Raw genomic sequence first — 18,650 nt, forward strand, 5'->3', positions numbered from 1 at the left:
AACACAAATATGTACATGCAATAGCAACTGGGGTACATAAGAACACCTGATGCTCTGTCTGTGTTTATGTTGTTGTTGTTTTTCTTTTGTCTATGTATTGGGCTATTATGTCTTTTGTGCCTGTATGGTGAAGCCAACATCAAATTTCCACAAAAGTGGACAAAAAACCTGAACCAATTCACAGTCGATGTATCTAGTCTCTGTGGGCCAGCACGTCTCCTGGGGCAGAGAAATATATAATCCACTGAGTAAATCTGCACAGTTCGTAAAACAGAGTAAATCCACAAAGTTAATAGGAAAAGGACCTGTGACACTGTGAGGATTGGTCCGATTCCGCACGCTTCCAGGTACCAATTACCTTCGCGCACCTGAAGTGAGTTTCAGATCAGCTCGGTGGAGCCCTTATATACTCTTGGGTTCTTAACGTTCGGTGTCGGGTCGTTTTGGGCTTACCACTAGCTGCTGCTTGTTTTCCTCCCGTGTTGTACCTCGTCTGTTTTCTCCAGGACGTCTATGGAAGTCGCCGCTGCTGCTTCTCTCTGCCATCCGTTGGATCTGTGCCTTGTTGCCCGCTTTGCGCAATTGCGCCTTGCTGCAGAGCCGCAGAGTCAGAGGCGCAACGCCACAGTGCCGTCTCTGCTCTGAGACGAGCTGCAGAGCCGCAGAGTCAGAGGCGCAACGCCACAGTGCCGTCTCTGCTCTGAGACAAGCAGCAGAGCCGCAGACTACTCTGCCCAGGAACATTCTCCCCTTGTGCTTTTTGTTGTTTTCGCTCATTTCTGTTTTGTAAATAAATATGCCCTGGTTTTTGGCTAACTCTGAACTACCTGTCTGTGCCGTGCTGTTGGGGTTGTTAACAAACCATAACAGACACAGACACCCATGCTCAAGTTTCAAGTTTCTTTATTAGTTGTCATACAAAAATACAGAATACTTTTATATGAAATGCTTTTTTCTGTTCTGCTCCTGAGAGTGTGCTAGATAAAAATAAAAATAGATAAGTATAAAATAGAAAGTCAAAAGTACGTAAACAAGTGTAAACAAAAGTGTTCAATATACATATATACAATATACAATACAGAGTAGGAAAAAAAAGAGTAACTGAGTTACAATACAATATACAGTACAAATGCAGAAATGGGATGAGGTACAACTTAGGGTAAGGTGCAATGAGGTATGAGTTGTAGTGCAAATCTCTTTACCAATAAATATAAAGTGTGTTAAAGTGTCTAAAGTGGGTAAAGTGGGTGCTACATTGAGTTGTTTATTTAAAGTGAGTGTGTACGTGTGGATGTGTGTGCTGTGAGTGTATTTGATGGTCTGTTAGATAGTGTTATTGTCGTTGAGCATCCTGATGGCCCGGGGATAGAAGCTCCTACTGAGTCTCTCTGTGCTTGCCATGAGACTCCGGTATCGCTTGCCTGACCGCAGCAGTTCAAAGAGGCAGTTGTTTGGGTGGCTAGAGTCTTTGATTCTTCTCTTAGCCTTACCCCTGCAATGCTCTAAGATGCATGGTAAGGTTAAGAGCTTTGCATAAAAGTACCCACTCAATGTTAGGCCATGTATCACCTGGATACATCTCAGACCTTCTTATACCTCACTCATCAAACCGGACCCTTAGATCCTCTGACAAACTTCTATTGTCTGTCCCTAGGGCCCGGCTTGCAACCCGGGGTGATCGTGCCTTTCAGGTAGCTGCTCCTAAACTGTGGAACGCCCTCCCCTTTTCTCTGAGATCAGTAGAAACATGCAACTATTTAAAAAAAACTGCGAAAAATGCTACTGTTCAGACAGTGTTTAATTGGTTCAATTCAAGTCAAGTCAAGTCAAGAGTTTTATTTGTCACGGCATACAAGTATACAATGAAATGCGGGTGGTCTTGCCCGCAACGATGTGCAATACAGTAGTAACAACATATAATAGAATCCAATAAAACAACATTGTGCAATAAACAGGTAACATAGTAGGGCATATCGGTATTTGTACATAAGTTATTTACAGAGCATGGAGGACATGCTAGGTCCTTTGGTAGTGCAATACACTGTTACTGTTACTATACTATTTTTAAAGTGACCTTTCCTTAGTGGCCATAAGTGTGGGCGTCCTATTGTTAACGTCCTCGGAAAACGGATGACTCACAGAGGCTGTTGTTATTTCTAACTTGTGTCTTTATTCAACACTTAGGCATGGTTCTCTGTACACAAGATGGGGTACGTCACCTCTGCTTGACAGTAGTAGACTCATCTCCATAACTTCCCATACACGAGAGCGCACCCTCAGGTGTAACACCCTCTTATACCTTCCCACAGGTCAGCCCCTGCCCCCTCCCCTCTACCAACCCCGGGCTAGCGTGACCAATAGCGTCGCCTGCCAGCCCCAGGTTGGTAGAGTGCAGAGTGACAGCTCGGCTGATCAATCACCCAAATCCCAGGGTCGCTACAGTATTAATAGGGTTGTTTGATGCTCTTAATTTCTTTTGATTGGAAAGCACTTTGTGATCCTGTATCTAGAAAGGTGCTATATAAATAAGATTTACTTACTTACTTACTTCTCTCCATTCACACATTCACAGCATTAGGAAATTCCCCTGAGAGGCTTCCGTGGGTAGCGTTGCATCATGTAATGCAATGCAGGTGCACATTATGCATAGAGAACACACACACACACACAATGCACACAATACGTACGGCAGCCTACATGCAATGGGGAGTGTTCTTCTTCTAACCCACATGTCCGGATGTGAAGGGAGGGAGAGGGGTAAGAGGAAAGAGAGGGAGAGAGATTGCTGATGATCTTTCTGGTTTACCAAAATGTTTCTATGGTATAATAAAAGGACGAGTCTGGCGACCATCTCCATCAGCCGTATTTTGGCTTCTGGGGGTTGTGTGTGCGTGTGTGTGTGCGTGTGCGTGTGCGTGTGCGTGTGCGTGTGTGTGTGTGTGTGTGTGGATCAGTGAGCACACAGAGAGTTTAAGCCTTCGTATTCGTGGTGCATTGGTGCATTCATGCACCAGGAATATAGGCTTAAAGGGGAATGCCATCCATTGAAGAATTAACACATGTTCTTCCTGTGAACCCAGGACAGTTCAATCAGTAGGTATTTGTGAACAACTTGCTTCGCCGTCTGTTATGGGGGGTGTTGGGAGAACCCAAGAGCAGAACACAAGGCACAGGAGAATGAGGCGGTTTCGGTTATTTAATGGAAAACCCAGGGGGTGACAAGGAAGGCAGGTAGTGAATTGCTGGGAGTGAGAGGAGACAAGCGGGCGACGTGTGTCCATGCGATCCCGGGAAGGTGCAGGCTGGTGAGGTCCGTAGGTGGGGGTGAGATCCTACACACAGGAGAACAAAGGTCAATATGACGCAGAGTACTGAGCACACAGATAACACCACAGTAATTGTGTATCAGGTTACTAGAGGTCCAGAGAAGAGTCCTACTACCAAAGGAGGTGAAAACAACACTCGGACCAGGAGTGGCAGGGGTGCAGGCCTCTTATCCTGGCTCCGTGATGAGATGATAGTTCACAGGTGTGTAGGCCGGCCCAGGTAGGCTGGCTGATGGTGAGGCGGGAACAGGGAGAGAGCCATAAGGCTGTGGGGACCTGCTGACAGACAGGGGAGAGAAAGGCCCTGGCTGAGGCTGTAACACCGCCCTGCTCCTGAGAGGCAACAGACAATCTATTTCTAAAAGAAGCTGACATACGATGGTATCTCCCTGTTATATCTCAATGTGTTTTACACAGGAGGAATTCATGGTTAAAAGCCTCACTCATGATCAAGGTGGCGAGTGGCGACTATCAAAATATTGATACTGTACAACTGTACAAGCAAAACTGTACATTGGAATATTGACAAAACCATACTTGGTCATTTACTGTACATTGGAGGGGGTTGGGTTAGGACATTTACAGGGGCCAGTTTCGAATTGCAGTCTCCCGTAGGTGTTCTTTGAGAGTGTTTTTGAAAGTGGGTAGTGAGCCGAATCTGGGTTTAACATGATTTGTGGAGCTCCCTCTGGTGTTGTGATCGTGGTATTCACTGACCTTTGGGAAGTATTTTGACATGTACATGGGTACCTTGGTAGGAGGGGTGGGGTTGGGTAGGAGGGGTGGGTGGGTGGGTGGGGAACACTGTACAACTGTACAAGCAAAACTGTACATTGGAATATTGACAAAACCATACTTGGTAATTTACTGTACATTGGAGGGTGGGTTGAGCCGAATCTGGGTTTAACATGATTTGTGGAGCTCCCTCTGGTGTTGTGATCGTGGTATTCACTGACCTTTGGGAAGTATTTTGACATGTACATGGATACCTTGGCCTGTTTCCTACTTACCTGTCCTTCTCAGCACATTCCATTCTCTTTTTCACAATAGATATCTGCAGCTCGCTAGTTAGCCACAAAACGAATGTAAAGTAATGAGGCCACTCTTCTGTACAAGCCCTGGAATAAAGGCTGAACCCTACCCCACAGTGCACCCAAAGGAGAGCACTTTGCTGCCACGTATGTTTAAATGTTTTCAGTTTCTACAGTGGCTCCACTAACTTAAAGGAACAACATTTGGGGAAATTAGCTTATTGTCTTCTCCAGAGAGAGAGACAAGAAGATAGATACCAGTTTCCTCTTTGTGCGTTCAATAGAAAGCTATCTGGCTGCACGTTAGCCTAGCTTAGCACAATGAATGGAAGCGGACAGTGCCGGTTAGCCTAGGCATTGTCCAACTATAACACCTCTCCCGAAGGCTAACCGGCACTGTCCGCTTCCATTCATTGGAATAGGTCTAGTGGTTCTAAATTGTGAATTAACATGTCCATCAATCAAATCTGTGATGGCAATCAAAAGTCAGGGTAACCTCATAAAAAGACAGACAAGTGAGAGGAGACACAGACAGACAGGCAGAGACAGAAAATAAAGAGAGGGGGAGACAGAGACAGATAGAGGTTGATGAAAAATTGAAATACCTAAAATTAAAATTAAAATAAAAACATATTGGGGCTGTTGATGTGGACCAAGGCATTTACTGCAAGTGAAGGCTGCCCCCCAGTGGTAGAAAACAAGTACACCTGAGACATGAAGGGAATTAGTGCACCTGCTGAGCAAACTGATTTCCACAGCCCTGTGTGTTCAGACTTGACATGAGTGATGCTTAACAGGTTAACAGCCAAATGTGCTGGAGCCACTTGTCTTCAATTTACAAGATCCGATCGATCGTCAGGAGAGATGCCCTCTCACTGAATGGCCTGAAAAGCATCCATTATTCAGGTGTTGTCAATTACCCGTGTAGGCCTTGCCTACCTATGCCGTATAACTTCCTTCACACACACACACACACACACACATAGGTTACAGTGCAAGTGGGATTGGGCCCAATGTCTCTCTGCTGACTACAATATATTTCGAAAGAGTGGAGATGGTGGTCTGTAGGTTTATTATTATAATTTATGGGATGGGAGTATCACAGGCAGGGTGGCCTTTCTATAGGCGGCATCTGGCTGCTGTCTGGAATCCCATGTGAGAGAGAATCCTAGCAGCCATTAACATGAAGTGGGATAGATTGGACCCCATTTCTCTGTTGACAATGTAATTTCTCTGCAGCTTCTTCTCCAATAATATTATTCGCATTAGCCTGCTTTTCCTCTGTGGTGTCAATGGGCTTGGCGTGTTATATTTTATACGACGAGGAAAGAGCATGCATGCATGATGCTGCATCTGAGGAACTGGCCGACATTCTCCATAAATATGTGCGTTTACGCAACACTCTGTGTCCTACCTCACTTCCGAACATGTAACTCGGATTTCAAAATAAGAGCGCCCTGCCCGCATACCGCCATGTGCTCTTTGCCAAGAAGCTCTCGCGGAAAAGATCAACTTTTATTTTGAAATCAATGTCGCTCTTTTGCATAATTTTCTGGTTCGCCCCCGGCGGACGATCCGCGTCTCTCTCCAAGGTTTGGTTATTTGGTTGTAGTTCACCGGGGCGTCCCGTGTCCGATCCTGCCCGCCGCCGCGATGAGGCTCCGTTGGATCGGCCCCGTGCTGCTGTCGGCGGCCGCCTACTACATCTACCTCCCGCTGCCGCCGGCTGTGAGCGAGCCGTGGAAACTCATGCTGCTAGACGCGCTGTTTCGGGGCTTTATGAACGTGGTAAGAGCTGCTGCCTGCTGATGATGTGAGAGTTGGAACAAGTTCAACTGACAGTGCGCCTGAGTGACAGTTTATTGGGAGGGAAGTGAGGTTGGATGATGCCTTGATCTTTGGCCAGCGGATTATGTTGTCAATCTATTTACGCCCTGTTGTTTATTGTTGTGTTGTTTAAAGGTAGAATATGATGCCGTCAAACAGCGACTTCTAGGCAAAAGACCCCGCTTGGTATTGCACTTAGATTACATTTGTTAATCCTGATGGAAACAAGACAAACGTCTTTCTCAGGTCTGCATCCCCTTAACAATTGTATGTATTGAGCCGTACTGTATTGTACCCATTCTGCAATCTGTTAAATAAAGTTTTCATTCATTCATTCATTGTGTGGAGTTTAGTGGAGATATATATGTGGGATAGCTTGTGTGGACGCTGGCCTGGCCACATCTGCCAAGAGTGGTCTATAGGCTCAGTATAATACGTACTATTATATATAGCTGCTATATAATATTATAGCCATATAGTAGTTTATTATCTAGGCTACTGTGAATTTCTCCAGACCTCTCTTGGTAAAACCTGGGTTGTGGCCAGCAATATCATTGATTGATTGATTGAAAACTTTATTAACAGATTGCAGAATGGGTACAATACAGTACAGCTCAATACACACAATTGTTAAGGGGATGCAGACCAGAGAAAGACTTTCGTCTTGTTTACATCAGGGTCCCCCATTTTCAATTCATCAGGACATATATGACATACATGACATGCAGATAGTCAGTACTGCTACATCTATACATTTATGACATACCAGATTTGCAAATACAGTACTGTTTGTGATACAGAAGGAGTCAAGAAAAGGGAGTATATACATTTGACGTAGAAACTGTACATTGGAGGAGGTTGGGTGGGGGGGGTTGGGTACATTGGGATATTGACAACCATACTGGGTAATTTACATTGGAGGTGGTTGGGGGGGGGGGGGGAGACACACTGTATAAACAAGCAAAACTGTACATTGAGGGGGGGGGGGGGAGACACTGTACAAACAAACAAAATTGTACATTGGACTATTGACAACCATACTAGGTAGATGACTGTACATTGGAGGGGGTTGGGTTAGGATATTTACAGGGGCCAGTTTTGAATTGCAGTCTCCCGTAGGTGTTCCTAGGTGTCAACTCCTCCACCATCCCACTTCTGACAATAACTTTTCTCCCCCCCCCCCACCCACCCCACCTACTCAACCCCCTCCCCATCCCACCTACCCAACCTCCTCCTATGTACAGTTTCTTCCCCCTCAAATGTATATACTCTCAAATGTATATAATGTATACTCTCTTTTTAGAAACTTGTCTATTAATCATAGTTTCCAACGCCAGGGTCTATATGACAGGCGTTGTATTCTTAAACAGTACTGTATATTTGTAGATCTGGTATGTCATAAATGTCTGGATGTAACAGTACTGTCTACCCTGTATGTCATGTATGTCTATATGTTATGATGAATTGAAAATGGGGGACCCTGATGTAAACTAGATGAAAGTCTTTCTCTGGTCTGCAGCCCCTTAACAATTGTGTGTATTGAGCCGTACTGTATTGTACCCATTCTGCAATCTGTTAATACAATTTTCAATCAATCACTAAACTCCAACCCAAACATCAGGCCAAAACAAAACAAAACCAGGTGCAGTACCAAGTGGGACAGTACTAGGATAGACTATCTTGCCTAGAGGGCGCTGTTTGACTGCAGTTTGTACCTTTTTAATTTGTTTTTTTTAATCAAATCTTAAAAAAAAAAAGATTCCCCCATATAACATACATATCACACAATAATAAATAACATGAAGAATAAATGAAGGAGTAAATAAATGATTTTGATGATTTTGTGAAGGTACATGGTAGGGCTGGGCGATATGACAATATTATATAAATATCGGGTACAGTTCATTAACGATACACTTTTTAAACGTATCGTGGATATCGTGATGTTTTGCCCAAGAGGATTGTGTCGCATCAATCTGGTCCACACGTTGAAACTTTTGAACAGCGCCGCCCCACACACACACTACTGCATCAAATTTACTACTTATGATAACAAAGGCATTCGTTTTGTGGCATTAACGTTATATAGTTACATGTTCAATAACATCAGCGTATTTACATAGCAACGTCCGAGGTCGACCTAGATATAGCAAGCATTAGTCGTTCATATCTCAGCCCGTGCTGACTCAGTTGTGCCCATTCTGCGGTCTGTTAATAAAGTTTTCAATCAGACAGATGTATGGAAAGGCTTTTATTATAACATCCGTTGCAGTAAAATCATTATGCCTCCAGTCGTTTAGTCTTCCTGCGGAGCTAAAAGCTAAACGTCGGCCGCGGGGAGCTATTGTTGTTGTCATTGAGCTCTCCAATGGCGGAAGTAAAAAATTAATACGTGCTTGCCGATTGGTGCTAAGAACAGCAGGGCGGGTGCAAGCGGTGTGACGTATTTGGCAGACTCGACTGTCAATCAAAATGATTCTGTTTGCCGTCTGAATGAATGAAAACGTTATTAACAGATTGCAGCATGGGTACAATACAGTACAGCTCAATACAACAACAGTGGACTGGAGGATGCAGACCAGCGAAAGACTTTCGTCTTGTTTACATCAGGGTCCCCCATTTTCAATTCATCATATTTCATATCTAAATCATATAATATCTCATTGCTAAATATATGCAATATATAATCTAATAATACAATAATCTAAATCTAATATATAATATAAAAATGCTAAATGCATGGGTATTTTATTTTGTCTTTAATGTTAGCTTGCAAACTCAAATACTGTCTTGGTAAGCCTCATAATGAATTGTTTGGGGAAAAAAAGAAAAACATTGTGATGCGTATCGTGTATCGCCGAAAGGTCAGAAAATATTGTGATATCATATTTAGGCCATATCGCCCAGCCCTAGTACATGGTATATACCTTTTGAATTGGGAGTATTTGGGGTTTCAGGGAATCAACCAGAACGGTTTGGGCTTATTGCACATAGCGCGTTTTATCTCGCGATCTATGGAAAAAGACTGGATTATCTTGGAAATGCGCAATGTTTAGCGTGTAATAAACTACAAACTACAGTGTGTAGAAACAAACTATTTTTTTCCATGTTGGACTACAAGTAGTGTCTGTCAAATGAGCCACACCATTGTCTCCACAGCTATAATACAGAACACACACACAGCTCTGCAAACATCGTGAAACACTGTGAAAATGACAATTTTAAGCTGGCCTTGAAGCGGCAGAGATGGGGACAGTTTATGGCGCTGAAAGTGTTAAAAAGTCTTAAAGTGAAAATCAGTATCTAAACGTTTTTTGGAGATTAATGAGGGTTATAAAAGTGTGAAAATGTACAAAAGTTGGGAGAGCGAGTGCGATGTACGTCCGCACTCCATGACACCGGAACTCCTCCCTCAGTTTGTACATTAATTAATGATTATTTACTTTATTATCCAATCTAATCTCAGTGTGGCTCCTGGCTGGGTATCCTTGAACTTTACCATACATCTTTGTTTATGTCATTAGCCTCATACTGTATGTATGGATTGCACATGTGTGACTAAACTGTAATTCCTGAATACCATACCAGAAGAATGAAAAGACTATAGACAGAAAGGTGTGCTCAGTAGAACACAAACCTCCACCAGGCGGCACGCCGGACACGCAGAAAGACAAACACACAAAATCACTGACCACTCTCTTTGTAGTTATTTGTAGTTATTAGCATTAGTATGCTAACCCTAACAAACACACAGGCAAACATGCTGACCGATTTCCAATTATAGTTATTAGCATTAGCATGCTAACGCTAGATAGTAGGGATGTTCGATATGGCTTTTTTATTGATATACCCGATATACCGATATTGTCCAACTCTTAATTTCCGATACCGATATCAACCGATACCGATATGCAGTGTTGCCTTCGTCATATCAACACTGGTTGCACGCACGCTAATGACGCCACGTGCACGCACGCTCCAGGGCGCGTGCGCACGCTCCCGCACATGCGCATAAATGTTCCCTCGCTTAAGCACAGACTAAAGACAATGCCTAATTGCCTCTACAAATGGAATGTAACACATTTCATTCACAAGTTCTGTGTGAATGTATCTGAGAACGTATTTAACACACCTGACGACCGCCGCTATTGATATGCAAAGTAGCCCAGGTGGGTACTTATAGCGAGTTGGCGAATGGCGAGTGCAGCGCAATCCTGTGTGCACGCATGTGCCGTGCACATCCGTGCTTGTGCGTGCACGCGCTTCTGCTCACAAAACTCTGGCTGGACTGCATGCAACCCCGTCCCATGAAGAACGCATCACTGCCGATATATGCAGGGTTCCCCCCCCCCCCCCCCCCCCCCCCCCAAAACGGAATAATTTCAGGTAAATATCTCTTGTCGTGGAATTAACACAACATTATGCATACTTCTGACAATAAATAAAATAAGAATTTGTTCTTACTTGCTTGCCTGGGTAAATAAAGGTTAAATAAATGAAAAAAATATTATAATATCGGACATCCCTACTAGATAGTAATAGGAAACATGTTATGAAACATACAGTAGGAAGGGTTATAGGAAGCATGGGGAGGATGCTAGGAAGTATAGGAAGGATTATATGAAGCATAAGAAGGATGTTAGGAAGCATAGGAATGGTTAAAGGAAGCATGTTATTAAGCATAGGAAGCATGTTATTAAGAATCCTATCACCCATCCTAGGAAGCATGTTATTAAGCACAGGATGGGTGATAGGAAGCATGTTATTAACTCTTTGCCCGCCAAACCCGAGAAAAGTCGGGTTTCGTCGCCAACCGTTGAGAGTCAAACCCGACTTTTCTCGGGTTTTGATCCTTTGATATTTTTCCTTTGATCCCCATTCTAAACACTCGCTCAGAGCTTCTTGGGTCTCCCTGGCACAGCTGCCTACGTTGGAATCGCAATGACGATCGACTCCCGCCAGGTGGCAGTATCGCCTACCTTTTGAACTGGGATAGTTTAGTGTAGGGCCACTTTAGTGTGGGGAGTGTCTGCAAGAACTCCTCCCCCTCAGAGGGAATCAGGACAGAGCGATCGCTCTGAGACTTTATCGCCTCAAACCTATTTCCCGTATACACGAGTATACACATATACACGAGTAATTGCGATCGCGATGGGATCACCAGGATTATTCTTTTTGGAGTACCTTCTGGCTAAGGTAAGGTCTATTCTATGTCTATTTTACCGAACCTAAAACATGTTTTTGTACCATCAGTGTCGTATTTTACCGAACCTAAAACATGCTTTTTGGTAACGATCACAGTTTCAAGTTAAAACGACCCCCCCCCCCCACCCCCCTTGATGAATTTGTGAAGACACATATGTATATGGTATATACCTTTTTATTTGGAGTTTCAGGCGAGCAACCAGAACAATTTGGGCATAATGCATATAACGCGTCATATCTTGCGATCTATGAAAAAAGACTGGATTATTTTGGAAAGGGGCGATGTTTAGCATGGAATAGCGCACAAACTACAGTATGTAGAAATTAACTGGTTAGTCAGTTTTGGACTATAAACTATGCCTGTCAAATGAGCCATACTATTGTCTCCATAGCTATAATACAGAACACACGATGGGTCCGCAAACATCGCTAAAATGGTCAATAATGCTGGCGCCATTGAGTAAAGATGGGAAAAGAGCATGGCGGTTGTAGTGGCCGACTGTCATTCCTGGGTGTGCTGACAGTGTCCACGATGCACCCGCAATTACTTCTTTACTCGGTACCAAAGTTGTGGATGTTAAATGAGGTGAATGTCCAAGTTGCAGCTGGTACGGTTTACAGGGTTTTATTGTTGTCCAAAGGTGAATGATAGTGAATGATGATGAACAGAACAGTTGTCAATTGTTTGTTTACGGATAAGCAGTTCCAACAGTGAGACAGGTTTGAAAGTAAATCCTCCGCAGGTGCATGAGATTCCAGTCATCACCAAGGTTACTTATAGATGTGGGGCTATAATTGAGGTGGTGAGCCCCCTAGTGTTCAAACATAAATAAGACACTAGTCTAAACAGTGTATGGTTCTAATATTCTAATATATAAATCCACCAAGTCGGTTTCTGCTTCTACAGCGGTCAATGATTTAAGCACAGGATGGGTGATAGGATGAAAGGACACATAAGGAGGATGTTAGGAAGCATGTTAGAAACAGGCTCCAATCATGGACAATGTTGGTAATTAATTTATGCATACATGTTTTTAATGCATAGGTATAGCAACAATAATGATAATAATAATAATATAATAATGATAATAGCTTGGATTTATATAGCGCCTTTCAAGAAACCCAACCACACAATAGCTTCACTGTGGCATTTCCATGTTGTAAACAGGGTCCAGAGAGCTGATTCCCTGAAGCTCTGAGCAGCGAGCCTGTGTAGTATCGCCCTCTTGTGTTCAAAAGGTGTCACTTTATACTGAATATCTATTTGAATGGACAATGATGGAAATTAATTAAAATAAAATTTCCGATTAGAAAAATATTCCAGGATCCACATCCCTGGCCTGCTGTCAGCCTGTGTGCCCAGTTTCATCCACCATGGCCTTGTAGTTAGTGAGATTAGCTCCGGATAGAGAGAGAGACAAACAGACACACACACATTTTTGTTTTGGCCTGATGTGTGGGTTGGAGTTGAGTGGAGATAGGAGATAGGTTGTGTTAATGCTGGCCACATCTCCGGTACTATATTGCTATATTATATATATATATATATTATAGCTATATAGTAGTTTATTATATAGGCTACTGTGAATTTCTCCAGACCTCTCTTGGCAGAACCTGGGTTGTGGCCAGCAATATCAACTCCTCCACCATCCTCACTAAACTCAGTACCAGGTGATACAGTACCAGGTGATACAGTACCAGGTGAGACAGTACCAGGTGAGACAGTACCAGGTGAGACAGTACCAGGTGAGACAGTACCAGGTGAGGCAGTACCAGGTGGGGCAGTACCAGGTGAGACAGTACCAGGTGGGGCAGTACCAGGTGGGGCAGTACCAGGTGAGACAGTACCAGGTGGGGCAGTACCAGGTGGGGCAGTACCAGGTGAGACAGTACCAGGTGAGACAGTACCAGGTGGGGCAGTACCAGGTGAGACAGTACCAGGTGAGACAGTACCAGGTGGGGCAGTACCAGGTGGGGCAGTACCAGGTGAAGCAGTACCAGGTGATACAGTACCAGGTGAGACCAGGTGAGACAGTACCAGGTGAGACAGTACCAGGTGAGGCAGTACCAGGTGAGACAGTACCAGGTGAGGCAGTACCAGGTGAGACAGTACCAGGTGAGACAGTACCAGGTGAGACAGTACCAGGTGAGACAGTACTAGGTGAGACAGTACCAGGTGAGACTGTACCAGGTGGGGCAGTACCAGGTGAGACAGTACCAGGTGGGGCAGTACCAGGTGAGACAGTACCAGGTGGGACTGTTTGCCTAGATGGCGCTGTTTGACGGGCATTTGCCGATTGTACCTTTTAATGTTTATTTATTTTCTCATCCAGTCTAATCTCAAGTTTGGCTTCTCGCTGGATATCCTTGACCTTTACCAGACATCTTTGATTATGCCATTAGCCTCGTGTGAGGGGCCAGTATGGATTGCACATGCGCTTCGCCTGGTGGAGATAACCAGATGTTTTGATTTGTGTGTGCGTGTGCTTGTGTGCGTGCGTGTGTGTGTTTCCAGGGTGACATGGCCCAGAAGCTGGGCGTGTGCCACAGTGTCCACGTGCTGAATACGGTGGCGTTCTGGGCGGAGGTGATCGAGGCGCGCTCCTGTCCCGCCGTGCTCGTCTCTGACCTCACCCTGGGGGGCGTGCCCACGCGGGTGTTCCAGCCAACCGGAGGGCAGAAACTGAAAAGGGGAGTTATTTATTTCCATGGCGGTGGATGGGCCCTTGGCAGTGGACGTGAGTGTTCAGCGAAATCTTGATCTCATATTGCAGTTTAGAAATGTGTAATGAATTATAATGGTTTTTGTAACACAATTCACATAATATCCTAATAGGCCTACATATTTGGAATATTTTTTTAATCTTTTAAAATTTTCTTTCCTTCAGGGATGCGATCCTATGATCTACTGTGTCGGAAGATGGCGGAGGACCTGGATGCAGTCATCATGTCTGTGGAGTGAGTTCATGCTGCCGTCTAAACAGAAAAAAAGAAAAGAGCACTCCCTTCACCTTGTTGTTAATCATGTTCTCGTTGTTCTTGTCGTTGCCATAGTTACCGTCTCGCTCCGGAGGCCGTGTTCCCGGACCAGTACCACGACGCGTTGGCGGCGTCGCGAGCCTTCCTCTCCGCCCGGGTGCTCGGGCTCTACAGCATCGATCCGGACCGAGTGTGTGTGTCCGGAGACAGCTCCGGCGGCAACCTGGCCGCGGCCGTGGCCCAAGAGGTACGCCTGTCTGACGGACCAGAACTCTCACGTCACGTGTATCACCTCTCCGGTGCTCGGGTATCATACTGACGCTGTGTGCTCCATCCTGGAGGCGTGTATATTTTCCCTAACGGAGTTGCACTTCCGCGTTCGGTTTGCGCTATCTGATTGGCCACTGATGTTTTTTTCAGCGCCAATCGCGTTACTCCTAACAATCGCGCCAGCAGGCTGTTACCCTAACCCTAACCGTAACCAACTAACCCAACCTTAACCCTAACCTTAACCAACTAACCCTAACCCTAACCTTAACCAACTAACCCTAACCTTAACCAACTAACCACTAACCCTAACCCTAACCTTAACCAACTAACCCTAACCTTAACCAACTAACCCTAACCTTAACCAACTAACCCTAACCTTAACCAACTAACCCTAACCATAACCAACTTCGAAAGAGAGCAACTTCGAAAGAGTCGCCAAGCTTAACCAGTTTGTTAGGAGTAACGCGATTGGCGCTGAAAAAAACGTCAGTGGCCAATCAGATTGCGCAAACCGAACGCGGAAGTGCAACTCCGTTAGGGAAAACATACACGCATCCTGGAGATCTAACCCCCTGCTGTCCCCACAGTTCGGCTCCGACGACAGCATGGCGGTGAAGTTCAAGGCCCAGGCGTTGATCTACCCGGTTCTCCAAGCGTTGGACTTCTCCACCCCGTCCTACCAGCAGAATCAGGCGGTGCCCATCCTCTACCGGCCCTACATGGTCCGCTTCTGGCTGCAGTACCTGGGTGCCGACGCCTCGCTGGAGCCCCTCCTGCTGGCCAACAATCACAGCTCCCTGGACCAGCCGTCCATCACCCCCGAGATCCGCTCCAAACTGGACTGGACCGCCCTGCTGCCCGCCAAAAGAAGGAAGAACTACAGTCCGGTCGTCAAGGCAACGGGGTCGCCCGGGGTGGTGGCCGAGGTGCCTGCGTTGATAGACGTGCGCGCGGCACCACTGTTGGCGGAACAGCAGGTTCTGCGCAGGACACCTCGGGCGTACGTGATGACCTGCGAATTTGACGTGCTGCGGGACGACGGACTGATGTATGCCAGGCGTCTGCAGGACGCTGGCGTGGCGGTGACCAGCGATCACTACGAGGACGGGTTCCACGCTTGCATGGTGTTCGCGTACCTGCCGATGCGGTCCAGTGTAGGATGGAGGAGCATGGAGAGATACATACGCTGGCTGGACCAGAACCTCTAGACGACACGGATCAAAGTCCGTCCAGAAGCTCGTCACATTGGACCCATAGAATAAATGCATGAACATATTTTACCAAAAAGAAATGGGCAGAAGCTCTGGAGACCTCTTTGAGAAGGGAGCGTCTCTTTAGAAAACGTAATCCATACGGTGGAAATCTGTGAAACTGTAACCAAACGGACCTATATAGAGCCATGAGAGCTAGATTCCTGACATATTTAGAATCTATTCGACCACAATGTCTAAAGGCGTTGTCGTCATAGTGTCCCAAAAACCCAAACCCAAAACCAAAAGTAGGCACGCTTGAAGAGCCGCGTGACTGTAAGTCACTGGCCATGCACCCAATGAGACATAAGACTGATGTGATGTCTTACTAGCTACCTAACAGACTTTATATAATCGTGTTTTAGAATTCAATGGCAATCTATACCGTCCATAGTCTGAGATGACGTGAAGTAACACCTATAAGCTACACCTCAAAGCTATACCTATCTGATGCACTGAGAGATTGAGCTGTCTACGCACACACACACACACACACGCACACAGACACGCACACAGACACACACACGCGCGCACACACACGCACACAGACACACACGCACACAGACACACACACGCGCACACGCACGCACGCACGCACATGCACACGGAGCCGAACAAGGTTAACCTCGGCCTACACTGGGGGTAGTGTAAGCCAAAGTTCACAGCTGTGTATACTCACTAGGTTGTGCAATACTGTACTTTTTTGACGTCATCCCCCATCTCCAAGCTTAGCGGAGACGGGAGCCAAACGTGGCAGTTCTCTTGATGTGTGCTCTCCGGAGGCCGCTGCGTTTTGCGAGCTAGGATCACCGACGATAGCTGTGAAGGTCATGCCAGATTATTACTGCATTGTTGCAACGGAGGAGGAGAAGACTGAGGCCGGACCCCAAACTGAGTATCTGGTATCCCCCCACCCCTCCCTGGCCACCAGCTCATGTAATGAAGGGAACCCAAGGGAGTCTGTCGGTTCCAAGAGATCAGTTTGGCACTGGGCCCCCCCCGTAACACAAGAGCCAAGAGTGTGTAGCCGATACACTGGAGAAAACTGCACTGAACTGTGGAAATAATTACTTGAAGCAGCGGAGCTATTAGCCCGGGAGGTGCTTTTTTGTGTAGTGGGTGTAAATTATAACTAGTCCGACTTGTAGTCGATTGCACCGATGCAGGGACAGAAGTGGGTGAGAATAATGTCATTCATCATTTGGCGTCACTTATTGAGAATGAATGTACAATATGGAGTAATTTTTTTATCATTTTATCATTTTATTATTGTCATGTCACACGGGTAAATAGGGTTCTTGTGATATTTTTTTTCGGGGCAGGGACCAAGTTTTAAATCATTTAAAGATAGATATAATTTACTGTAAATGTACTGTATAATGTGAAATGCTCTCAATCTACCATTTTGTCATGTATTTATAATAGGGACTGACGTGTATTTTTCACTAGAATTACTAGTAGTCACACAAAAGAGTATGATGAGACCTGTGTGTTGATCATAGACCCTACGCACGTCTGTGTGTAGTACTCTTTTCTGAAGGGAGATGGCGCCAGATCCTCCAATGCCGTCTGATGGACAAGTCACCCATTTTACATGATTTTGCAAAGGAATTGTTGTGCTCAAAAGCAATCATCTCGCACCGTTGCTCTACTCTACTGTGGTTTCTGAAGGTTCAACAGTCGGCACTCCAAAACGTGCTACATGTTTACCACCATCAGCACCACTCCTCTAATATTCCCTAGTCCTTTTAAGGGCATATTATGTATCTTTTAAATAATTGTATACGGCTTCCTTGAGTCTGTGGAACATGTTTGTTAAGATTTTTGTTGTCCAAATGTCATTTTAATTATTTATTTTCCAGCACATCTTTCTTCCACATGTATTGAGCATGCACCTGCCCGGCGTATACATTTTCCATAATATGTCCCCCTTCAGAGAAAGTAAGCATGTTCTCGTGAGCAGTGTAATCCAAGAGAGCGTGTAAACGTTTACCAAAAACCAAAAGAAATCTCAATCGCTCGTATCGTTTTCATGTGCAATTTTCTTCCTAGTTATTTAAATCCAGTCCTGTTTTGGAGGAGTATTAGCTGGTGGTGTGATGTGGAGTTGCAGCATGCAGGGAAGCTGCCTTTTTATGCAATGACAGCTAGTTGCTTTGAAGTTAAGACAAACATTGTCAAATTATATAAACTATATATATATATAAACAAAGTTTGGTAGATTATTTCTCTGTTGTAACAATGCTTCTTGGCAATACATTTTATACCGTTGGAAAGCCTGTTTATTTACCTTTTTTAAATGGTGCCCCATTTGTAAGGAAAATGCATTTGTGGGATGAGCAGCAGAGCTGAGTATATGGGTTGCACCCAAGAACATTTTTATTGCAATTTATTAATTTAATAAACAGTCAGAAGCCTCAGTAGCGTGTGAAAGAACCACACACCAAACTCCATCCTCCAAGATGACAACGCTCGCCCCCCAGAGCCGGGTTTATCAGAGACTACCTCCAGAATCTGGGAGTAGAGAGAATGGAATGACCTGCCAACAGTCCTGACCTCAACCCAATTGAACACTTGTGGGATCAGCTTGGGCGTGCTTCGTGCTAGGGTGACCAACACAACCACGTTGGCTGACTTGCGACAAATCCTGGTTGAGGAGTGGAATGCCATCCCACAGCAGTGTGTGACCACGCTGGTGTCCCGCGTGAGGAGGTGCCAGGCTGTTGTGGCCGTGTGTGATTCTTCCACACGCTACTGAGGGC

The 18,650-nt window shown here is 45.2% G+C and overlaps 1 protein-coding gene across 1 annotated transcript; it reads left to right on the plus strand.

Annotated features, from left to right (window-relative positions):
- Positions 1-6,010: 6,010 nt before the first annotated feature.
- Positions 6,011-17,678, plus strand: LOC311238513 (neutral cholesterol ester hydrolase 1-like; the record flags this gene model as incomplete). Its single annotated transcript, XM_084326607.1, has 5 exons — positions 6,011-6,145; positions 13,905-14,127; positions 14,278-14,347; positions 14,444-14,615; positions 15,226-17,678. 5 exons carry the CDS (start codon positions 6,011-6,013, stop codon positions 15,844-15,846), a joined length of 1,221 nt encoding a protein of 406 aa, XP_084182733.1. The 3' UTR covers positions 15,847-17,678.
- Positions 17,679-18,650: the final 972 nt, after the last annotated feature.

The sequence above is a fragment of the Notolepis coatsorum genome (genome assembly GCF_963971535.1).
Source record: "Notolepis coatsorum genome assembly, chromosome: 12".
Classification (NCBI taxonomy): domain Eukaryota; kingdom Metazoa; phylum Chordata; class Actinopteri; order Aulopiformes; family Paralepididae; genus Notolepis; species Notolepis coatsorum.